The 26,148-nt window shown below is 39.0% G+C and overlaps 2 protein-coding genes across 2 annotated transcripts; one reads left to right on the forward strand and one right to left on the reverse strand.

The window, feature by feature from the left end:
* The first annotated feature begins 6,639 nt into the window (after positions 1 to 6,639).
* LOC131690333 (alcohol dehydrogenase 2-like) lies at positions 6,640 to 18,531 on the forward strand. The gene is made up of 5 exons (XM_058976033.1): positions 6,640 to 6,798; positions 17,615 to 17,848; positions 17,922 to 18,095; positions 18,159 to 18,316; positions 18,379 to 18,531. Exons 1-5 carry the CDS (start codon positions 6,706 to 6,708, stop codon positions 18,497 to 18,499), a joined length of 780 nt encoding a protein of 259 aa, XP_058832016.1. The 5' UTR covers positions 6,640 to 6,705; the 3' UTR covers positions 18,500 to 18,531.
* A 20-nt stretch (positions 18,532 to 18,551) lies between these two features.
* On the reverse strand, positions 18,552 to 18,890 carry LOC131688055 (C-type lectin 37Da-like). The gene has a single exon (XM_058972200.1). The coding sequence runs from the start codon at positions 18,888 to 18,890 to the stop codon at positions 18,552 to 18,554; it is 339 nt and encodes a 112-aa protein (XP_058828183.1).
* Positions 18,891 to 26,148: the final 7,258 nt, after the last annotated feature.

Below are 26,148 nucleotides of genomic sequence, written 5' to 3' on the forward strand. Positions count from 1 at the left end.
GCTCAGTAATGACATTTTCTAGGAAAATCAGTCCTATATTTTTTGTATACCAATACCTGAATACTATAATTCCTCGTGTTGATACCGTTAAGGACTTGGGAGTAACTTTCGATCGCTCGCTTTCTTTCAACGGACACATCGATCAAGTTGTAAAGGACTGCCTGCAACTGTTTACGCTTTAGTCAGGAGCTTCGGGCGTGAACTGGACGACCCTCACGCTATTCTGTCTGTATATACTGGACTAGTAAGGTCGAAACTTGACTTCGCAAGCGTCCGCTCTATGTAACACAGATCAACAGGCTCGAACAAATTCAGAAAAAAATTGTACGTTCCGCCCTTAGACACTTGGGTTGGAACAACGATGAGCTGCCTCCTTACCAGCAACTGTGCGGACTAGTCGATCTGGACACGGTTCATTCTAGACATACGATAGCGGATGTGACCTATTTCTCAAATGTATTGGCTGGACGCACCAAAAGTCAACGTCTGCGTGACAATCTAACCTTCAACGATAGTCCTACGGTACTACGACGTCGCACAGTGGCGGGTCTTCAAACAAAAGTCGGACAAAACCTCAAATGTTACCTAATTTGGCTGAAAATCACAATTTAAGCAAATTTTGAGGTGCTGAGCTCATTTTTGATGTCAAAAGTCGAAAAATATTAAATGCATTTTTCCATACAGTGTCATTGAACCTTTCTTATAACTATGATCCCGTTTTCATGATAGATTTTCCGTTTCTGTTCACCAATGACAGCAATATCATAAAAAATGAAGAACACTAATTTAAACCCATTGTATTTCATGTTGGTTTACTGTAGATTGTTTAACTATTTTACACAAAGCACCATGCACCTCCATATCAGCAACAAAGCTTCAAAATCTCCTTAAACCTTTTTGCGCACCTAGGCGCAGAACGAGACCATGATATTCGAAAAGTAGAGGTTATTTCCCATAGAATGTATTCTATGTGACCGTTCCGAAATGATTCCGAAATTTGTACAGAATACAATAGTGAAAAAAGTATTTGTGATCTGACCACCTCAAACATATTTGAACTAAAAAGTCATAGTTCCAAGCAAATTTACCGAACTTATTTTATCCACTAATCAAGTTCTTTCGCTCCTCTACACAATGAAACTAGTTGTGCTAAAATCGGACCAAAATCAAAAGAGCAACATGCATTTGAAGTGAACAGAGCAATGGTGGTTTCGGAAATGAAAATCATTAAAAAGTCTGGACTTTGCTACGTTTACACTCATGTTAAAAATTGTGTTCTTATCCAATGTTCATAAAATTTTGAATATACGTCATTCAATACATGAGGAAAAATATAAAATATCAATATTTCAGAAATAAATTTTTGAGGTTTTGGCCAGCCTCCAGCCACTGTGCGTCGTCGGATCTTCGAGCCACCTAACCGATCGCGAAACTACACGCAGCACGAACCATGCACTAGGTTCATGACCGAGTTCAACCGTCTGGCAGATGTGATCTCGCTCAACACTACTCCGAGTGTAATGAGCCGTAGATTAAGCCTTTATTACAGAGGACAACTACTTTTGAGCTGTAATTTGTAGCTGTAATTTATAATTATTCCCTATTCTGTAAATTAGCTTTAAGAAATGGGTACTGGGCTTGTAGCCTACAGCCTACTACAAATACAAATATCAGCACACAAACAAAAAATACTACCCGGGCCGCTCTAACGTGTACGTGTAACATATAGACACAGCAAAGTTCCGTTGCACCTAACTGCGAGTGAAATGAGTGAACAACAAAATAAATTTCGTCCAATACGGGAGGACACAATCGCGATTGATTTTTCGCAAACCCGTCTTAGACCTTCAGTGCGCGAGGTGAAACAGTTGGTCAAGGTGAAAATGGAACTTGATGTTACAGAGGTTTCACACGTCCACCTTCATCACACCAGGAATGTAGTACTAATAACGTTCAACTCCTTAGCCGAGGCAGAAAGCTTCGTAGCAAGGAACAACATGCAACATGACGTCGAATATGAAAACCGCAAAACCAAGATCCCCGTGTATATGGACCTTGATCTAACGGAAATACGCCTCCATGATCTGGCACCTCGTACTAGCACTGATTATATTAAAAGAATCATGTCGAAGTATGGAGAAGTGGAATCCGTCTCTAACGACACTTAGAGAAGCTTTTTCCCTGGCATTCTCAACGGTATTCGGGTTGTGCGAATGCGGCTGTACCAACCTATGCCGTCTTACTTGACTTTCGAGGCAGATCATCTCAAGGTGTTAACTACATACAAAGAACCCTATGTACATACCCTGGGCAGACGCCCACGTGCCAGTTCTGTAATCAGACTGCACACTATGGTAAGCCATGCGCCAAAACAACTAAAGAAAACTCATCTACAACCACCACTACCAAACAGCCTTCAACATTTGCTGATATACAACAGACAGCCGGCCAACAAATGAATGCCGGACAAACAATATTCCACGGCATCCCAAAGCCAAAACTTACCGTACGCAGCGATGAAATAAATCAGAAAGAAAACGGATATATCAAAGTCACTCGAAAACACAAAAAGCACCAAAAATCTAAAGGGCGAACACGAAATTATTGCGACACCGAAAATGTCATGCCAATTTTCTTATAATGTTTAAAATTACTTCAAAAATCAAAAGAAAAGTTAATCGATGAAGCCTTGAGTGTAAAATTGAACGCATTTTCGCTTGATGCCCTCCATCAAAGTTTTTACAGTGTCATCCGGTACAAGTTTCTCAGTTTTTTTCCATTTTCTTAACATGTCCTTCTTGTCTTTGACTGTCTTCTTGCTCTTCCGAATTTCATTGCCCAGTACTGCTCCACCGGGCGCAGCTTCGGACAGTTTGCCGGATTCATGTCCTTTGGAACAAAATGGACAGAATTGGCCTCATACAACTCCAGGACACTTTTAGAATAGTGGCATGATGCCAAATCTGGCCAAAATAGCGGAGCTTCGTCGTGCTGCTGCAAGAACGGCAAAAGACGCTTCTCGAGGTACTCAGATTTGTAGATCGCCATTTACTGTGCCCTTTGTCACGAAAGAGCAGATAGCCTGCCAAATGAGATATTTGGAGGCGAACTTCGACATTTTCTTCTTCTTAAATTTGTCGTCCACATTGAACTTGCTCTTGCCGGTGAAAAACTCCAACCTAGGAATTTGCTTAAAATCGGCTCTTATGTACGTTTCGTCGTCCATCACACAGCAGCCACATTTTGTCAGCATCTTCTCGTAGAGCTTCCGTGCCCGAGTTTAAGCCATCGATTGCAACTTAGCTCATTGCGGTTTGGGAAGTTCTGTACCTTGTATGTATGTAGTCCAGGGCTCTTCTTTGCATTATGGACGTAGCTCTGCGACATGCCGATCTTTTTAGCCAAATCACGGCTTGAGACGTTGGGATTTGCTTTAATCATCCACTTCACCTTTTCCTCCGTCTTTTTGTTCTCCGGTCCCGGTTTTCTTCCAGCTCCTTTGCCGTGGTCCAACGTCAACCACTCCTGGAACCGCTTCAACACTCTGGAGACGGTTGAATGTTCAACATTTTTCCCAACTGCCGGTGCGACAGGTCAGAAAATTCCAGGTGTTTGGAAAGAATTTGTTCTCTCTACTCGCGTTGGTTCACCTCCATTTTTGTTGAATCGAAAAACACGACTTCGAGTTTGACAGCATGTAAACAATACACATCAATGAGAAAGTGTGCAAAATTTGGTTGATTTTACCCAATGGTAAAAAAGTTATGCCCTGTTGAATGTGTCGCAATAATTTCGTGTTCGCCCTTTAGCAGCGACAACCATTCTAGCGATGACGATATGGACACAAACACGAGCGAGGGGGAAGGCAGATTGATCAGCAAGCGGCAGAAGGTACACCCGACCATCGCTCACCACCAAGAAAGAAAGTCAACACAAGAAGCGGAAAGCAATGCGCCCAGGATAGTCGACAAAAATAATGTTCGATGGTTTATATATATTTTGTTATCTATTTTAAATCAAATTTTGAATTTGTTATTTTTGAAATATATTATTTTCAAAAAGGCAAATGATTCTCGAGGTTAAAACCTTAATAAATAAACAAACAACGACAACAACCCCATCATTAACCTTTTAAATAACGTTTGAAAATTTCTTAGCTTCTTGACCAGGAAGAAAAACATAATACTACGACCCGTTTTGAAACATACACTCTTGAAACAAGTCATAGAAGAAACCCGGCGAGAGTGGTTATGAAGGGGTCAAGTCAAGTTGGCATCTCCGGATCGGCTCACCTCTCGACAAGGTTCGATATTAGAAACAGTTGTGAGTAGACCAGTTACATAGAAAAGGCTGGTCAACAAATTCGCAACAGTTGCTAGGCATGAAAAAACGAATTATACGAAGTTGGAGACAGGCTTGGGAAAAATCATTTCACGAAACGATCAATTTTAAATCATTCACCAACATGCTCTTACTGTGAAACCCGATCTCGGCAACCCTTCTTGTGCAGAGTTACGCGTTCGTGCGAAAGCGAGAAGCAAAACACAGAACTGAAAAAAAGTGACAGCGCCCGGCTATGATTCATTCTCCATCGCATACGTAGTGTTTTGAATGAAAGCAGAAAGGATCGCAAATGAATGCATTCTTTCATTCACAAAGATTCATTTCAAAACATTCACCGGATCGTTCTAATAAAAAAAACTTGTCGTTCTTGTTTATAGACCTATGAAATTTTCACTTGGTGATCTCTTATTGTTGAGTAAGTAGTTTGCAATGTGCCGGTGGAAAAATTAACTTAAAACGATTCCGTGCATATCACAATATCAATTTCAATTGGATTGTAGTGCAATCTACTTCTCAACATTGATTATAGTATACATTTACACTATAAAGTTGACCTAACCCAACCAGAGAATACAATGTCACATTCACTTGTGAACTAAAAGTTGATTCACTTGTGAATGTTTACCGTACAATCTTCCGATTCAATCCGCGAATGAAGAACACGATCTTCTTCATTCAACATAGTACGTGTCATTCTTTTACTTGGCTCACATCTTCGGAAGTTCATCTCTACCTACGTTCAGTTGTGTTCTTTTGGAGAGTTTTAGTCGGATCGTGAATGAACGACTGGCTGCTGTCAAAGCAATGAGGGGATTCGCCAAGAATCATGCGAATGAATGATAATTCCCATCCCTGGTTGGAGACAATCGGAATAATATTGTCTAGATAAATTTCACTGTCGGTAATCTGTCCGACGGAGTGGCTGAAAATTAAATGGCTCACGATAAGGGGCATCACTATCGGGAGAAATTCTGCCCCCGGGGAGCACTCAGCACCAGCTTGCCGATAAATAGTAACGAGTTGCGCCAAAAAGGATAAAAAATACTGCGAAGATAGTTGTAAAAAGATGCAAGTCATTACGGTCAATACATTTGGGTCGGTCCGCGTCCCGCGCCCCACGAGCGATTAACATAAATTAATAGAGTAAGAGCAGAGATGAGCAATGTAAATAAATATGGCGGATATAGGAAGTAAAGCGTGGGGAGTATTGTGATTGAACCAAAAAGAAATTCTTGTAAATATGTCCACATACCAAGAGTGTAAACTTTATACTCATACATACTAAATAATTTTCATAATGCAAATAAAATACGAATAAATTTAAACACATTAACAATTACAAATCCTTTGGTCGACACTCTGGTCTCTCATTTTATATAGCTGGTAGATGCAAAGTCTGAAAATTATATACTTATCGACTAGTTATCTTCTAATATCGTGACATTCGTCATAAATATTAATTTTGAATTGCATCAGCAAAGTAGCCAACGGTGTGGCAATATTGATATTACTATATCAACGAATATATCCTCTCTAGTTCAAAGAAAAACATGTAGACAGGCTCCGTAACGTAAATCAATGCGTTTTTGAATTGCATGATGAAGTATTTTGCAAAATATTTCGAAAAAAATAATTCGTCAAGCATTCATTAACACTAGAAGTTACTCGCTGTTTTCTCCGCGTGTCTTTATATTTGAAGCATCGTTTTTGAGTAAGCGCACAACCTCTTCTAAAGTAATACCTAACGGTGGCCCCGGTAGAATAAGGTGTAGGATTAGTCGGTAGGTTTGCTACAAACTGCAATAAGACACTACCACGAGCCAGCAGGCAGTCGTGTCTGTTGAAGATTCCTTTTTGATAACAGACATTGTTCCAATGTATTGAGCTGAGTCGATATCAGAACTTGGCTCTCCAGGCCTCGGAAATAAACTTCTCAGTTTGAGGGTTTCTATAGTTTGTCTTATAAGAAACAACAACATATGATTATGACGTGTTGTTTCTCTACTTTTTCTCTTTCATTTCCCTTTTTCTTCCTGCCATGAATACGTGCTTATTGAGCTAATATAATCTGATTACCGATAAACAAACGTAATCCCTCAGAATTTACAATAAAGTTTGCCACATCACCGAAAATGAGATTCCCGAAAATTAAAACAATACAATGTAGCAAACCATAGCACGCATACGGTATGGGGATGAAAATGATTCAAATACACTAGCAAGAAATCTTATAGGTAGGTACAATAGGTCCCATCGTTGAGTGTATGGAAATCAGTTGTTCCTCTACTATCTTTAGGTACTTAGATAGTCAAAGCCTGATTCTCGTTCAGTAAAGATCATTTTTTCTTCTCTTTGTGAACTATGTCGTTGAGCGGTAGCACCGCTGTGATTACCGGTGGAGCCAATGGGATCGGTTTTGCCACTGCAGAAGAACTACTTAAAAACGGCGTTTCGGTGAATAATATTTTTTTACCAATACTAAAACAATAACAATCAGCCGGTTATTCCGATTATATTGACTTGTGATGTATATATTATCCCAACAATTGAATGTCGAAATACTACATAGTTGTTGTCTTCTAAGTATGGCAAAATTTGAAGTTAGAACCGACACCCTTCTTAAATATAGAACTAAAAACTATTAGCATAGTGCATTTCAAAATTAAGAACTCTGCGAATTGAAAATATAGTTCTCCTCTAGGTTTTGTCCAAATTCGTATATTTACGCTATGATTTCGGGTATGGTTGGAAATCCAGTGATGAGTGATTAAAGTGATAGCTTCTGTCACACGTTATCAAAAATCATTCTATAGAAACAATACCCACTTTGAAATTCAATATTTCTTTAATTTTTAGTTGCATGAAATGTACAGTCTGTTAAGTAAAAGCGTGCACCAGATAACACCAGATAACGTAGGTTTTTTCAAGCAGATGAAGGAAACTTTGGTTTTTGGCGGTTCGTTGAAAAAAGTGAAACAAATTAACACCAACGTGCATCAAACCGATAGCACCTGCGACGATGGGAAGCGCTTCCCAAACGCAACGAGTTTTTCGAAGAAAATGATTCAAAATGAAGAAACGGTTCCGTCTAAGTTTGTGCTTTATACAGGTTTCAATTTCATTGTCTTCAGGCGAAAGTGAAGATCGTGCTAGTGTAACGTTATCTTTTCTGGTTTCCATTTCCATCCTACTGCAGGATTCAGTCCTCGTTTTTCGCAGTGGAATGATTTTTGGCAGTCAGCCTATAGGGTAAAAGGGTATAATACGCCCCACCGGGGCAAAATGTCCCTCTTCGATTCCCAGGATTCCTGAATTATCTAAAAAGTGAAAATGACTGATAACAGTATCGTTTCATGAAATCAACGTATTAAGCTAGTTTGGTATTTTTAATATGTTGCAAAACAACAATATGCACAAAAGTTTCAAAAGAGCTACTTTAATGTAAGCTCCCACTTTTTCCAATAGCATTACAACCAATTAGGAACATTCGGATTCGATAGAACTATTTCAAGTAGCTTACTAGAATATTATAGTTACTATCTTAGTTTTTAGCTTGGCTTAAAACTATATGTGTGTGTAGAATTATTCATGTATTCACAACAGCTCATCACCGGCCAAAACGCCCCACCCATTGTTGTGGGGCATACTCGTCGATTGCTGTGCGGCATACCGTCCCCTTGTTATGGGGCATATTACACTTTCACCGGGGGCATTTTACCCTGGGTGAAAGAAGAAAACTAGAATTAAGGCATCTTTGAAAAATGTTTAATAGTACTTGTATCAGGATGTTTTTAATAAAAAATGAAACGGATACTAATTTCTAACTAATATAACTATAAATTAGAGTAGTTAGTGAGAAGATCATGGTGTCGAATGGTGAAATATAGCTATTTTTGCTTAAGGGGGGCGTATTAGACATGTTTACCCTATTCTTATTTGACCATCTTCTAAATTTTACGCAAACAGAAATAATACGCTAAGACGCCTTTTTTGTGAAGTAGCCCAAACATTGAAATAGACAAATTGGTTTGGATAGGAAGATCAGACCGCTGGAATTATCATCTAACTATGTTACTCCAAGGTCCTGTGCCCATTAGTTTGATTAGATGTTCTTCAAATAACAGTGATTCTTAAAAGTACTAGGTAATTTTAAATTCTTGAACCGAAATGTTCACATACGTTAATTACGTCAAATATAGCGCCAAAGGCACAGGATTCATTCAACTTCTTAACCCTCTAGTTCCCACCACCGCCTCTAGGCAGTCTCTACAAAAATCTAAATAAAATTACCAAAACACGATTGTATGTTGTCATCCGTACTAGCATATCTTCACAACGTTCACACCTTTCATACACACACATATTTTGAATATTCGTAGCTTTCTGTCAAAGGCTATTGAAGCTCATAGTTGAAAAGTCGAGGAAAACGTGGAAAAAAACTAATTTGTGTTTAGCGGTAATTTTCATTAAATAAATTTTAACTATTTTTGGAAGTTTCAATAACTAAAAAAAAAATTTTTGTGTGGGCCTGTTACTAGCATTTCATAGTAGATATGAGTTGGTTTAGTGGAATTAATCGAAAGTTTAGTTTTTTTGGTAAAATACTTTGCCGGCCTAAAGGCGGTGTTGGGCACCTGAGCGAAAAAAAATTAGTCTTTAGTGTCTGTAGTGATTACTTATCGTACCGAAACTAGCATTATGTGCATTTTTAGCTGAAAAGAAGTATGTTTTAAAAACTTTTGGTGAATGCTGCTGTTAGGATATGGATGTTCTGGATCATTTAATAATATTTAGGGGAGTCTGGGGCTAGTTAGCGGAATCTTTGTTTCTCCTTTTGTATTAGATATATGGCGTTCTCTAGTTCTGCACTTCAAGTCCTGTGTAATACATTCTCCAATGTGTTGATGTTACATTACATATTGTTTCGTAAACGTTGTAAGCGATATTGAGCTTTCGAGCGTATTACAGTTAAGAGCCTTTTTGCCTTTCTCAATAGAAAGGTATTGCAATTGCTCTGAAAACCGACTTTTTAACGGAGGCCCGGAGGGCCGAGTGACATATACCATTCGATTCAGTTCGTCGAGTTCGGCAAATGTCTGTGTGTGTATGTATGTGTGTATGTATGTATGTGTGTGTGTATGTGCGTATGTGTGTGTGTGTATGTGACCAAAAATGTCACTCGTTTTTTCTCAGAGATGGCTGAACCGATTTTGACAAACTTAGTCTCAAATGAAAGGTGCAACGTTCCCATAGGCTGCTATTGAATTTCTAATGGATCCGACTTCCGGTTCCGGAATTACAGGGTCATGAGTACGAACACGCAGAAAATGTCGATTTTAATAAATTCTGCAATGAATGTATAAAGGTGAAAATTTTTCCAAAATATGACCACAACTGCTTCGATTTGTAGTATTAGGTCACTAACATCCATTCAAAGTCTATTTGGCCACATTGGCCACCATCATCGGTTCCGGAAGCCCCGGCGGAAGTATCTAAATTCAGAATAACAGTCACATCGGTTTCTCGGAGATGGCTAGACCGATTCGACTAAACTTGGCCCCAAATGAAAGGTATTGCATCCCCGTAAATGGCTATTTAATTTCATCCCGATCCGACTTCCGGTTCCGGAGTTACAGGTTGTGGCGTGCGATCACATAGCAAATTGTGATTCAAACCGATACTCCGATGAAAGCAAAAAAGGTAAAAATTTCGCTAAAATGTCTCTCAAACAACTTAAATTTGCTGTTCTAGGTCACCGACGGCCAACCAAACTTTCGTTGACTACATTGACCACCATAGACGGTTCCGGAAGTGCCCGGGAAAAGCGGCCATCTTTCAAAATTTACGAACTCACATCAGTTTCCCGAAAATGGTTGGGCCGATTTTCACAAACTTAGTCTATAAAATTTCGTACGGATCGCTTATATGGGTCCGGAAACATAGACTAAATCGTCCGGTCACATATGAAATTCCCATATAAGCCGGAACTCAAATTTTTTTTTTCAAAGGGGGGACCTCATGAAATTTCAGAAATCGAATTCGCATTTTTGATGCCAAACATCTTTAAAATGCATGAAACGTCGAGATTTTATGTCATCTCGAAAAATTTTTTTTTCTAAAGATCGACTTTTTGGGACTTTGCCGATTTCGCACCTTTTTTCAGTTCACTATTACCATGGCTGTTTTTTCTTTTTCAAAATTTTAGAACTCGAATAATGATTTATTTTCTTGTATATAGTTGTCATGTGTTGTATAATAATAAAATGTAATATATGCATTTAAAAGTTTTTAATGAATATGAACAACGCACACATTCTCGTGATTCATGATTGAGAAAGGCACAATTGCACCGCTAGGTGGATTAAAATAGGTTTGATATATTATTTTCCATTTGATTATAGTGTTTTGTTTGCATTACTTGTGAATAAGGAGCTAAACAAATCTTATAAACTAACTTATAAACTATAAAGAGGATTGCAACGATTTTTGTCGGAAGTTGCTTATAATACTGTTCGTCATAATTTCTAATGTTTCTATGTTTGCTAGTCTGTGTAACTCATTTGTGCTAAACCAGGGAGGACGCTTCAAAATCATTTTCAGAATTTTATTCTGAATCCTTTGAAGCGTTTTCTTCCTAGTAGCACAACAACTTGCCCAGATTGGCACTGCATATAGCATTGCCGGTCTAAATATTTGTTTATAAATTAATAGTTTGTTCTTTAGGCAGAGCCTAGAATTCCTGTTTATAAGAGGGTATAACCATTTTATATATTTGTTGCATTTTGTTTGGATTCCTTCAATGTGATCCTTAAAAGTGAGTTTTTTATCGTAAATCAAACCCAATTATTTAACTTGATCTGACCACGTTAAATTCAACTTATGACTTATGCGGAAACACAATCAATTGTGTTTTTACCGCATTAGTGGAAATTTTCCATTTTTTCAGGTAATCATTGAAAATATTCAAGCTTCGTTGCAGTCGACTACAGATAATACGAAGACTCCTACCAGTGGCTCAGATGCTAGTATCATCACAGAAAAGTGACTTTTTACAGCCTGTAGGTAGATTTGGAAGATCAGAGGTAAAAATATTGTATAGGATTGGTGCGACGCTTGATCCTTGAGGGACGCCTGCTTTAACGGGTAGCTTATTATATTTACAATTCTGATAAGAAACCTGTAGGGTACGGTTAGTAAGATAATTTTTAATTATCTTTATTATGTAAATTGGAAAATTGAAATCCCACATTTTGGTAATTAAACCTTTGTGCCAAACACTGTCGAAAGCTTTTTCGATGTCTAGAAGAGCAACTCCAGTGGAATAGCCCTCTGAGATATTTGCCTTTATCACGTTAGTTACTCTCACAAGTTGATGAGTAGTTGAATGTCCAATACGAAACTGCTCAGGAAGAAAAATAGAATTCTCATTGATATGTGACATCATTCTAGTTAGGATGATTTTTTCAAATAATTTACTAATAGAAGAGAGTAAACTAATTGGTCGATAGCTAGATGCTTCTGCTGGGTTTTTATCTGGTTTTATTTTTCCATCTTTCAGGGAAGTATGCTAATTCAGTAGTATTATCTAGTAGTATCTTATGGTGATTTCGGGAAAGTTTTTAAGAAGAATGTTGAAAATTCCATCATAACCTGGAGCCTTTATATTTTTTAACTTTTCATGATGGATTTGATCTCATCATAGTTTGTTTCAACAATATCGTCTAGAGACAATACTTGCTTTGAAACGTTTTCATATTTTTGTAAGGCTTCGGTTTTAATAGGACTCACAACGTTGAGATTAAAATTATGGACGCTTTCAAACTGCTGAGCAAGTTTTTGAGTTTTTTCTTCGTTTGTAACAAGTATGTGGACACCTTCATTCAAAGCTGGAATTGGTTTCTTAGGTTTCTTAAGAACCTTAGAAAGTTTCCAGAGAGGTTTAGAATTTTACTTGATTTGTTCAACCTCTTTCGCGAATTTTTCATTTCTTAGGAGTGTGAATCTATGCTTAATTTCTTTTTGTAGATCCTGATAGATACATTTCATAGCAGGATCACGAGAACGTCGACGTCTTCGAACATTCTTCAAGCGAAGCAGAAGTTGAAGATCGTCGTCAATAATAGGAGTATTAATTTTTTTCTGTGTTGTTGGCACTGATAAATTTCTAACATCAACTATAGAATTACTTAAATTTTGTAATGCCGTATCAATGTCAGATTTATTTTGTAAATCAAGGTCATGATTAAAATTATTCTCAATATAAGTTTTGCACCTTTCCCAATTCGCTTTGTGATAATTGAACACTGAGCTAATGGGATTGGAAACAGCTTCTTGAGAAAGTGAAAAAGTTACTGGAAGATGATCAGAATCAAAGTCACCATGTGTAATCAATTCGCTACAAAGGTGACTTTGATCTGTCAAAACCAAATCAATTGTTGATGGATTCCTTACAGACGAATAGGACGTGGGACCATTCAGGAACAAAATTGAATAATAACCAGCAGAGCAAGCATTAAAAAGAATCCAACAATTCGATCAAATCGATGAAAAACAAAATTAGAGTTACTCTTCAATTTAATATTTGGTTTTAAAAAAGTTTCGGTCGCAACGGCTGTATGCATATTATGTATCCTCAAGAAGTTGAAAAATTCGTCTTCGCACGTTTTTAATGAACGAGCATTCCAATTTAATAAATTTAAATGATTATTTAAAGCCATTGTTAAACTTTAACTTCATTACAATTTTGTTAGCAAATTCCCAACCCGCTTGAAAAGCTTCAAACATAGAGGTAAAATTTAACATAGCAATCATCATAGGTAACATAGACTCCTGTACGTTTTTTAATTTGTCTTTCGTTACGCTACCTAGATCCATTGGACTAAAGGAAGCGTTGGGTGCAAACGAGATTGATGGCGTGGTAGTTGTAGCCGTTATTTTGGCATTGCTACCTGTCACTGAGGCATAAGATGACACACGATTGTAGGATGGTGTGACGGAGGTAGAAGAAGTTGTTAGTCTATTTTGAATCGGATTAACACGTTTGGGCGTGTTTTCTTGAAGTGTACCTGAAGAAGTAGGTACATTTTTTATTTGTTGTTTTTGTTGTCTAGAACGAGAATTTATAATTTTTTCTCGAACAGGACAACCCCAGAAATTCGATTTATGATTTTCGCTACAATTAGCGCATTTGAAACTTTTTGTGGTTTTTTTCACCGAACAAGTATCTTGCGTGTGTGATTTATTACCACAGATCATACATTTGGAATCCAAATGACAATTTTTTGTGCCGTGCCCAAAGCCTTGGCATCTACGACACTGATTTTGAATTCTGCCCCCATGTCGTCTATAATGTATACTCGCACGTGGAACATAAAAGGTGCTTTTTCAAATACTTTCAAATGATTAACCTCATTACGGTTAAAACGAATTAAATAAAGCATCTGGATAATTCCAGAGCGTGCTGGCGTGTTACCGCCGCTAGCCTTTCTCTTCATAAGAATAACTTGTGAAGGAGAAAAGCCAAGCTAAATTTTTCAATTCGTTGGATATTTCATCCAAACTTTGACTTTGTGGTAGCCCTTTCAAGACAGCCTTGAATGGTCTATCTGTCTTGAAATCATATGAATAAAATTTATATAACTTCTCCGTACGATACTGGAGTAGTCGTTTGTGGTCAATCAATTCCTCCGCTGTAACTCGACATTCTCCTCTACGGTCAATCTGAAAAGAGACTTTCACGTCCGGAAGGAACGTAAAAAGCTCAGTTCGAAAGGTTTTGAAGTCGGAGACCATCACTGTTATAGACGGAGGTGATTACGTTTTCTTCTCATTGGCATTATGCATAATGCGAGGAAATTTCATCAGCTTCACATTCGGATAAAACATCGCATGAGTTGCTGCAGTCAATTGAATTTTCGAGTGGAGAAGATACCCTTTTCCGTTTAGCTTTAATTTTTAGCACGCAGCCTTTCTAGGGGGACCCAGGTATGTTGGAAGAATTAAATATTTCTTTAGGCTGAATTGTTCTTGAAAAATGTTTTAGTCTTGAAAAAGACTGATTGAGTAGAAAAAGTAGGTAGTCTTGAGAAAGACTAATTGTCGAAAAAATATAGGTAGTCTTGAGAAAGACTGTTGCTGTTGAAAAACTCTAGGCACAGATAACAGACGTTTAGGCTCGATTTGAATCGTGTGTAAATACCCGCTACTGAAATTCCGAATAAATCAGACGTCTGAAACACGTTTGGCAAACGTTTGCAGATGGCGCAGTGATCGATACAATGCAGTTAGAGTGCAGCTGTCAAACATGTGAAGCAAACAGTTGCGCAGATGGCAATAGTGAAACACGGATTTCCAACGTTTATCAATTTGAAAGTTTACACAGGTTTTTGAAGAAATTTTGTTCTAGCCTAAACGTCTGTTATCTGTGCTCTAGGTAAACCAGGAGCTATCAAGATTTGTCACCGGTTCGAACGAAGGTTCAAGCCGGTATTCAGTGAAGAGCCTATTTTATTAGTGTAAGGGAAGGTGCCTCACCATTTCATTAATTACTCGGAATACAATTGATGCAATGCGTATGAATTGGCACCAATATCTTTGCTTTCTTCTTATGAACCATTATGATAACAAAACTCGCCCTGCCATCCCTAGTAACAATTGAGGTTTTATGACGCTCTTGAAGTCCTTCTTAAATCTTAGAATGCACTTGTATTGTGCTTTAAAACTTGAAATGCTATTTGGGATTTGAAACAATGCGTTGAACGAAGATGGTTAATGCAACTCTAACCAACGTCTTCACACGGTTAAGGCCAAAATAAGCTCATTAGCCTAGGTGAAGTTTTTAAATTTTTAAATTTTAGATATTTCGATAGCGCGCGAAAAGAACTTTCCATGGCCATATATTCGCTTTTAAATACGAAGTATGCTCCGAATTTAAAATGCCGGAACATTGAGGCTGAAAAATAATATCAAGTATCGTTTGATTTGCAGTTTTATTGAAAAGACAACTCACATCATCAAAAGTGGCCAGGTGGCATCATTATGCGTATAGTCGTAAGTTGGTTAGATTTCGTGTCACATATTTAAAATTCTGTGATGCAACCAACAGTCTGCTCTTTTATGCAACGCATTCTCTTTTACGCGATCTTCTTAAATTAAAAAGATAAAACATGATAACCATCGTCAGCACGCCCTATACTCCCCTATTATAAATTAGAATCTATTAATTAAACAACCAAAGCACTAGAGAAATACTCCTTAAAGGTTAGGTAATTTGCGTTCTAATGGAGTCCAATATATTTAAGAGGAATTCCACGAAGATCCGTCCGAAAATCTTTAAAATCGTGACCGACCATCTTAGATTCCAATGAAACTTTACACGTTTCACCGTCATGCAAGACTAAATATTTTCCACAGGTAATAAGATTATTTTGACTCAAGAGCAACTTTTCAAAAGGGCGTAAACGTTTCTACGTGTATGAATTTCAATTTTTTTTGTTCGGTGACTGTATTTTATACAGCAAAGCTATCTGAGAACGGGTTACAGGGAATGAATACTTCTGTCTGAAAAAAAATACATTGAAAAAAATGTTGTCATTTTTCAAAAAAAAAACTAAAATTTATGATAAAAAACTACTACATTTTAGAAAATTTTTGTTAAGAGCATTTCGATTTAAAATGGCGTTTAGAATCATATTCATAAAGAAAATTGTATTTTTGACTGCAAATAGTAAGAATAATAAAAAATGTCAAAAGTTGTTAGGAAAACTTTTTTATTGAAAGCTTCGCCATGATCCAAATACACTAAAAAGGTTGCTTTTACGTCTTTAAAACGATAAACATTAAATTTTTGACATTTTTTGATGGGGTAACGTGAATAACTTTTAAAAAGAGCATAATTACACGAATTAATTGTTTTTGAAGTAGCAAAATTTCAAATATCTCGAAAACTATCGCATTTTGGAAGATTTTTGTTAAATGCATTTTGATTTTAAATGGTGCTTAGAATTATATTCTGTAATAAGATTACAATTTTGTATGTCAATTAGTATGAAATTTAAAAACATGTACGAAGTTATTGTTAGAAAAAATTTTTACCGATTTTTTCTCCACCATGCAATCACAATCAAAATGTTTCTTTTCTCTTTAGGTTTTTGGTAACAAAATATAAAAAATTTAAAAAAAATGGGTTTTTTCGCAATTTAAATTTTTATCATAAATTTTTGTATTTTTGAAAAATGACACATTTTTTTAAGTGTATATTTTTTTGGGCAGAAGTATTCATTCCCTGTAACTTGTTCTCAGATAGTTTTGCTGTATAAAATACAGTAATCGAACAAACGTTTACGCCCTTTTGAAAAATTACTCTTGTATCAAAATATTCCAATTGCCAGAGAATATCATGGAGATTCATACAGCGAACACACCTGCAAAGTTTCGTTCGAATCGACGATGGTCATATTTTGCGGTCGGCCGGTTTCTCATGGAATCCCTCATTAGCAACCATCTGTAATCACTTATGTTGAAGTAACTAGAAGGAAAAAAGTTTTTGTTTTTTATTCGCCCAGATGCCCAACACCGCCTCTAGGCGGCCTACTTATTTTAAGGCTTTAAGGCTCAAGTTACCTCAAGGCTTGGTAGTATGCGTAAGAAAAATTGTGTTCAGCTTTGCCACCAGATTATCCATTTAAACCTTTTCAAAACTCTAAAAGAAGAATATCAGTCGATTTATTAGATCATCACGATTCAATTCATGCAAAAACCATCGGCTTAGCTGGATGGTGCTTTTGAAAAATTGGCTGAGATTTTTTATCACACTACCACACCGAGCTGGGGTACGCAACACAACTGCGCAATGAAAAAACCACAGCCACTTTTTCAAAAGCACCATCCAGCTAAGCCGATGGTTTTTCCAGCAGGTATTTTGCATGAATTGAATCGTGATGATCTAATAAATCGACTGATATTCTTCTTTTAGAGTTTTAAAAAGGTTTAAATGGATAATCCGGTGGCAAACCTGAACACAATTTTTTCTACGCACACTACCAAGCGTTCAATTCTAACACATGCTTAAAAAAGGTAACTTGAACCTTAATGAAAAAACCATTACTTACAAGAATTATCAACATTATTTTCGTTTTTTTCATCACAAAGCCCACCTACAAAAGTTTTTTCAAGCCAAAAAATGGGCACTAGAGGGTTAAAAAATCTAGGTTTTATCAAAAGTGTTATCTTGCACACGCTTTCACCTAACTGATAGTAAATCTATCCGCAGAAAATTCTTCTTTTGGATCTCACTACCGACTTGGATCCTACACAATACGCTCAACTGAAGGCATACAATCCGACCGCATCTGTGTTCTATGCACAATGCGATGTTACGAAGAAACCGCAGCTGGAGAAAACCTTGCGCCAGGACGCGGTCCAGTGGTTAGGATCGATTGACATTTTGGTGAACTCGGCTGGAGTATTTGAGTGCGAACCGGCACGATGCATAGGAACAAATCTGGTAAGGAAGTGCTTATAGTTTCGAGTGGTGCAATAAACTATAAATAAACAATAAACTAAACTAATATTTTCAGATTGGTTTGATTGATTGCACTTTAATCGCCATTGATTTGATGACGAAAGAGAAGGCTGGAAATGGGGGTTTTATCGTCAATATGTCATCGATTGCTGGCTTGGAGCCCTATCCGGTTGCTGCCGTATATGCTGCTTCGAAATTCGGTGTTACAGGTTTTACGAGAAGTCTTGGGGTGCTTGGAAAAGGTATTGCTCTTGGTGACAGCATAATGTTTTTTTTTCTTTTTTATCTACAGACAGAGCTAATGTATAACCAAACTGGTGTGAAGTTTGCGGTAATTTGTCCCAGTGCTACTGATACTAACCTTCTAAAGACGGCAGGCGATAATGCATTCACTTTTCCGTGGATGGAAGCAACGGCTCGGAAGTTGCTGAAAAAATTCACAGTTCAAAAGTAAAAAGAAAATTACTAATGGATATAAGATAAAAAAAAAGTTCAACGTTATTTTCTTTTAGACCGAGCGCCGTTGCCGAATGCATCGTCAAGGTAATCACGGAAGGTGAGACAGGATCGATTTGGATCTCGGAAGCGGGTACTATGCGCCAAATAAAATGTGACACTAATAAGTATATTTAATTCACGTTGTTTCAAATAAAAATGAAAAAACAGCACAATCTTTTACTTGAAACTAGAAATTATCGATACACTGCTTCTCCACACTGCCACAGATGAAATATGACACGAAACTGCGACATTCATTGTCATTCCACTGCCATATTTGATTTATGTAGGTATTGTGAATAATCTCCACACAGTGCTCTGTGTTGTTTACATTGTTTGGCTCGTGAGCTGCCCAGTTGGTGAAGGTGACCAATCGACCGCTGGACACCCAAGTATACGTTCCTTCTTCCGCCAGATCGCTAGCACCGAGCCAAAATCGGGTAGCATTAGAAAATTTATCCGTTGATGTGATAAACTTGACCAGTGCGTTGTGTTCAGCTTGGGACTCGATTGATATCATCTCCATTCCCAATGTTGTGCAAAATTCATGTGCTTTGTACCAGTTAGCCTGTAACGCGATTCAAACTAGGATAATACATTTTTCATCTTTCTAAGTGAAATGGTTTTACCGTACTGACTTTTATTGAACACATTTCAAGTCATCTTCGTTGGTGGAGATAAGCGATAAGGTCGAGGAGCATTAACTTTGTTGGCAAACTGTATATTTGAATCGTCTTAATTTATGTGAAATCATTTTGCACTCAAAAAAATTTCCGCTTTTATTTAGTTGTTTTACCTTTCGTATATATGAATAGTATGGAAATAGTTCCAAATTACAAGATTTTTTCGGGGACTAGAAGAATTGAGACTCTTATATCAATCGTTTCAGCGTGATAAGGAAGGGTAATATGAGTGTGCATGTTTGTGCAATACTGTGAGCTTGCTTACAAGGTATTAGAATTTAGAATCGATTTGAACCCAGTTTCTTGCACTGTGGTGGGATCAAACCATTTTCAAAGTAAATCAGTTCTTCGAACTGTCGAAAAAGTGAGGTTAAACATTTTCATTCAATATACTATTTCCATCCAGCTTTTTACGTGCCATAATGGCGATCAATTTTATCTCGTTTTGAATTTTCAAGCAGTCCCTATTCTGATAAAAGTTTTTTACGCCAGCGTCACAGTTACGACCAGTTAGGAATGTTTTTTTTTGATTCATTTCGTTTATTTGATAGGCACAAATGCGTTAAGTTGGCGGTGCCAAATTCTTTTGTTTTTACATTTTGGATATTTTAAAACTAGGAGGTTATAATGTTGAAATATTTTTTTTTATAAAAGAGAAAAAATTTACAGCTATCTTAAGACTAGAAATAAGATTCTATGTACAAGAGAGGGGGCAAAAGATTTTTTTATGAAAAATTTTAAAACAAGGAATTCAATAGTAATAGTTTTTTAGGAAATACAGTTAACTTAAAACTAACAATATAGTTTGGTACACAAAAGGGGTAACAAATATTTATGAAAAATTTCACAGGTGTTTTAAAACTAGGGATACAATTCTATTTACAAGATGGGGGACAATAGTTTTAACAAAGAGTAGAAATTACAACTATCTTAAAACTAGGAATACGGAATACAAATTTAAACTTTTTTAGCGGAGACTTATGCTTGGTCAAGATATTCAGAGCGGGGCTGTAGAAGCAGTTGTATCAAGGATAGGGGAGAGAAAGCGTAGATGGTGACCGGGAGAGAAGAGCAAAACTTGCAACTGTCGGGCAAACGGGAGATCAGCGAAACAAATTAGCGCCTCAGTCTAGTAGGTCGGATTGGCAGATGGTATTCTTCGGACCCGCGGGGAATCCTTCAAAAGTCATCGGACCTCGAGTCGCTCTCGCTTCAGTTTCCGTAGTGGTAAGGGCGACGGCGGTTACATAGTGGCAGTCTGGAGCTGATCGGTCCCACAAGGCAGGAGAAAACTTTTAAAAAGAAATAAAAGGAGAGTGGCTAAATTGGGATATTTATCGTTTTTATGAAAGTATAAATAAGGGACATATAGGGGAAATCACGATTTGCCAGCATATCTCGGACTGGGACATTGGGTGGTCTACCTTGGGCCCGAAGGGAATCCTTTAACTGAGACCTGGCGTCCAAGTACCCGGCGCATACCCAGACAACGTGCTCGATGTCGTGATAGCCCTCGTCACAAGCGCACAGGTAGTCTGTCCGCAAGCCCAATACGCCGCAAATGCGCATCCAAGGTGTAGTGGTTGGACATAAGTCGGGACATTACACGAATAAAATCCCGACCCACATCCATCCCCCTGAACCAAGGCTTCGTTGATACCTTTGGGATAATGGAATGTAGCCATCGTCCAAGTTCACCATTGCTCCACGAGGTTTGCCAACTGTTGAGAGTCCTCTGACGACAAATACTAAAAAAATCGTTGAAGCAGATTGGTCTTTCGTATATGTCACCATTTAATGCGCCCACCTTTGCTAATGAGTCGGCCTTTTCATTGCCCGGGATAGAGCAATGAGAAGGGACCCAAACAAAGGTAATCTGATAAGATTTTTCAGATAACGTACACAAGGACTCCCGTATCTTCCTCAGGAAATATGGGAATTGCTTTTTGGGCTTCATCGCACGAAGAGCCTTGATGGAGCTGAGGCTGTCCGAAATGATGAAGTAGTGATCTGTGGGTAGAGTGTCGATGATCCCAAGGGTGTACTGAATTGCAGCTAACTCTGCGACGTAAACTGAAGCGGGATCATTGAGCTTGAATGAAGCGGTGATAGTATTGTTGACGATACCGAAGCCAGTGGACCATCGAGATTTGATCCGTCAGTGTAGAACATTTTGTCACAGTCGACTTCTCGGAATTTATTATAAAATATATTCGGGATCACTTGCGGGCGTATATGGTCCGGGATTCCACGAATCTCTTCCTTCATGGATGTGTCGAAGAATACAGTAGAATCAGAAGTATCTAGGAAACGAACACGGTTGGGAGTATATGAAGAAGGATTAATTCTCTGTGCCATGTAGTCGAAGTACAAGGCCATAAATCGGGTTTAAGAATTAAGCTCGACGAGCCTCTCGAAGTTTTCAATCACCAACGGGTTCAGAATATCGCATCGGATAAGAAATCGATATGAGAGTTCCCAAAATCGATGTTTTAGCGGAAGAACGCCCGCCAGCACTTCGAGACTCATCGTATGGGTCGAGTGCATGCAACCCAAGGCAATGCGCAAGCAACGATACTGGATTCTCTCCAGTTTGATGAAGTGTATGTATGATCAGGTCTCCTGGGTGGGCACCCAACCATGTTCCATTTATTGTTCGGAGAAAATTGATCCTTTGTTGGCATTTCTGTTTCAGATACCTAATGTGACATCCCCAGGTGCCTTTAGAGTCGAATCAGACCCCGAGATATTTAAATGTGAAAACCTGATTGATCGTTGCACCCATTAATAGAAGCTGGAGTTGCGCCAGCTCACGCTTCCTAGAAAAAAACAACCAACTCAGTTTTCTCCGTGGAGAACTCAATACCCAGCTGAAGAGCCCAAGCAGACAAATTGTCCAAGGTATCTTGTAATGGTCCTTGCAAGTCGGCAGCTTTGGGCCCTGTAACAGAGACCACCCCGTCGTCTGCAAGTTGCCTTGGCGTGCATGAATTGGCAAGACAATCGTCAATGTCATTCACGTAAAAATTGTAGAGCAGGGGACTTAAACATGAGCCCTGGGGAAGACCCATGTAGCTAAATCGCGATGTTGTTAAATCGCCATGCGAAAAGTTCATGTGCTTTTCAGACAACAGGTTTAGCAAAAAGTTATTAAAAATTGGTGAAAGACCATGCTGGTGCAGCTTCTCTGACAGAATGTTGATAGAAACTGAGTTAAAAGCCCCTTTAATATCCAAGAAGACTGATGCCATCTGCTCTTTGTTAGCATAGGCCATTTGGATTTCTGTAGAAAGCAACGCAAGGCAATCGTTCGTCCCTTTGCCTTTGCGGAAGCCAAATTGTGTATAGACTTCCGAATACAGGACAGCATTGCAATCGGCCGATACGAGTTGTGGTCGGAGGCTGGTTTTCCTGGTTTTTGGATGGCGATGACCTTCACTTGCCTCCAATCGTGTGGGAAAATGTTACCCTCAAGAAACTTGTTAAATAAATTCAACAAGCGCCTTTTTGCAGTGTCAGGCAGATTCTTCAGCAAGTTGAATTTGATTCTGTCTAACCCTGGGGCGTTATTGTTGCATGATAAGAGAGCAAGTGAGAACTCCACTATCGAAAACGGTGTTTCGTTCGCGGTATCGTGAGGGGACGCGGCGCGGCACGTTTTCTGTACCGGGACAGAGTCCGGACAGATCTTCTTGGCGAAAGCGAATATCCAACGGTTTGAATATTTCACGTTCTCGTTGGTACTATTTCGGTTACGCATACGTCGAGCCGTACCCCAAAGAGTGCTCATCGCTGTTTCTCTCGTTAACCCGTCGACGAACCGGCGCCAATAACTGCGTTTTTTGGCTTTCATTAGACTCTTCATTCTCCTTTCTAACGACGCGTACTGTTGATAGCTAGCGGGTAACCCGTCTTCCCGGAAGGCCTTATATGCAGTGGACTTTTCCGCGTACAGCTCTGAGCACTCTTTATCCCACCACAGGGTGGGAGACCGTCCATCCCGAGCAAACGAAAAGCCCATAATACACCCATGCTCATGGGGTTTGGCATGGGTGTTTGAAATGGGTTCAACCCATGAAAATACCATCACCATCCGGTAGATCCCATATAAAATACCATATATTGGTGTATTTATGGGTTATTGAGACCATTTTATGGTGTCTTGATGGTTGTGAATTTTGGCACGGACCATGTTTAAGGTCTTTTCAAGGGGCTATTTGGTATTTGAACCCATGAGTATTTGCTCGGGATGGGTATTCGCGCTGGGTACTGGTGTAGTCTGAGGTTGATTCGCACTGTCGAGAATCAAGCCAGCCAAAAACCTGTACTCTTCCTCCGGAGGAAGTTCTTGAGTGGATTCGATTTTAACGGATATCGCGGTCGCGTAACTCTTCCAATCGATGTTCCGTGTGAGGTCATACGAGACATTGATTGTTTCCGATGGTCTTGAACCGTTAGCAATTGAAATCACGATAGGCAAATGATCGCTACCGTGGGGATCAGGGATCACCTTCCACCTGCAATCTAACTGTAGCGATGTCGAGCATAGCGATAAATCCAACGCGCTTGCGCGTGCTGGTGGTGTAGGAATCCGCGTCATTTCTCCCGTGTTTAAGATGGTCATGTTGAAATTGTCGCAAAGATCTTGGATTAATGTTGATCTATTATCATCATGAAGACAGCCCTATACCGTACCGTGCGAGTTAAAGTCTCCCAGAACTAGACGCGGTGCCGGTAAGGATTCCGTGATATTACAAAGCGTTCGGTGCCCTACCGAGGCTCTAGGAGGAATGTAGATGGAAGCAATGCAAAGATCTTTACCTTTGATTATAACTTGACAAGCGACAATTTCAATGCCTGGTGTCGAAGGGAGGTTAATTCGGTTGAAAGTATAGCACTTTTTGATCCCCAAAAGTACTCCTCCATAAGGGTTTTCTCGATCCAGACGAATTATATTAAAGTCGTGGAAGTTGAGATTTATATCGGAAGTTAACCAGGTTTCACATAATGCGAAAGCATCACATTTTAAACTGTTTAGTAAAAATTTGAAGGAATCGATTCTCGGGAGGATACTTCTGCAATTCCACTGTAGGACAGTGATCGAATCAGTGACCTCGTTTGATGACTTAGCCATCGAAGGATACGATCGCTGCAAGGAGGGGCCATTTAGCAGTTAACTGTTTCAAAAATGTTTGCACCATAGGGAGAAAATGTATCAGAATTCTTTTAAGAGGATCAGTAACATTGAAAGCTGTGAAAATTAAGTCCACTATGTCAGAAAATTTCATTAGTCCGCTACTGGACTGAGTATCTGTTTGAAAAAAGGGAACACTTGGGGTTTTTAGTGTCCCTGGAAGTGGTGGATACTCATTGTTAGAATTAAAATTTCCACGCCCTGGAGCAAATTGCTTCGGCTTTAGTGCATCACTTCCGTTCGATTTATTGATTGTAGTTGGCGCACTCTGAGTGGACGACACCTTGGCCCCCCCTACGAGGCATTCTAGGGGAGGCTAGATTTCTCCTCTTCCTGGACTCCCCTGGGTTAACCAAAGATGTTCCCCCTTGTGGGTCGTCAGATTCTTGCTCAATGCCATCCAAAAGAGCAAAGGAATTTTCGGAAGGGACAGATAGCGAAGCATTCTTAAGAATTTCTGCATAAGAGCGCTTCGAGCGTTCCTTAAGGGAGCGCTTAATTTTATCCCCGCGCTGTTTGTACGCGGGACATGATTTAAGATCATGCGGAAGGCCCCCGCAGTAAATACACTTTTCAGTTTCTCCACCGCAAGCGTCATCCTCATGTTCTCCCTCGCATTTGCCGCACCTTTTCTTATTGCCACAATAGGTGGCTGTGTGGCCCAGCTGCTTGCAATTGCTGCAGTTCATTAGCCGCGATACAAACAGTCGAACAGGTAGACGAACCTTATCCAGGAGGACATAATTGGGGAGGGAAGACCCGGAGAAAGTCACCCGAAGCGAGTCTGACAATGAATAAATTGTCTTATTATTCTCAGTTTTTGCTGAATACAATTGCTTGCATTCCAGAATCTTCACATGTTGAATTAAGGGTCCTTAAAGCAACCAACTCCGTACTTCAACACGTCTTCGCACTTCAAACCCGGTTCGGCGACGACCCCGTCGATCTCCACTGCTAAACAAGGTATATACGCTTTAAATTGCTTTGTAAAACGCTCGCTGCGAGCAATCAACAAAAATCGAGTTTTTCGGCTTACACATTTTTCAAAAAAAGCGCTCCGTAACAACATTCGCCCCTAGCGCACGCACACGAAAACTGAGAACCGCAACACTTTGTGAGATAGAATAGAGTTACATGACAGCCATGAAAATGATATATATGCTTTTCATAATATTACCATAGCTGAGAAACAGTTGGGGGTCCGAATTAGCCAGCGGTCCGAATTGACCCACTTCCCCTAGTGTTAATGAGCTCTACATAAGAGGTAAAATACCAAAAAGAATTACACAGACATGTTCTACGAAAAACTATTTGATAGTCCATACTATGTTGCGTTTCGGCTTCGCCTCATCAGAAACCGACACTAACACATTGTCGGAATAGATTAGCGCCGGCTTGACGCAAATCCCTTAAAACTAAAACACACTATGTGTTTCAATCAAACGACTGATCAAACGTGATGTCCCGTTCGAGCAGAAGTTCTGTTTATGCCGATGAGACACAAGTGAAGCCGAAACTTGTTTTGGCTTAGCAGGCCTATGCGAAAGCACTATGCTATATTTCACCCTAAGGAGGAAAATTTGGTAAAAACCAAAATTTCTCACTAGGGTGAAAATTTGTTGGTAAAAACCAGTCTTTGTACAGGAGGGCACCAATCCTTATTTCATACTATGTTGCGTTTCGGCTTCGCCTCATCAGAAACCGACACTAACACATTGTCGGAATAGATTAGCGCCGGCTTGACGCAAATCCCTTAAAACTAAAACACACTATGTGTTTCAATCAAACGACTGATCAAACGTGATGTCCCGTTCGAGCAGAAGTTCTGTTTATGCCGATGAGACACAAGTGAAGCCGAAACTTGTCTTGGCTTAGCAGGCCTATGCGAAAGCACTATGCTATATATA

The sequence above is a fragment of the Topomyia yanbarensis genome, chromosome 3 (assembly GCF_030247195.1).
Source record: "Topomyia yanbarensis strain Yona2022 chromosome 3, ASM3024719v1, whole genome shotgun sequence".
Taxonomy (NCBI): domain Eukaryota; kingdom Metazoa; phylum Arthropoda; class Insecta; order Diptera; family Culicidae; genus Topomyia; species Topomyia yanbarensis.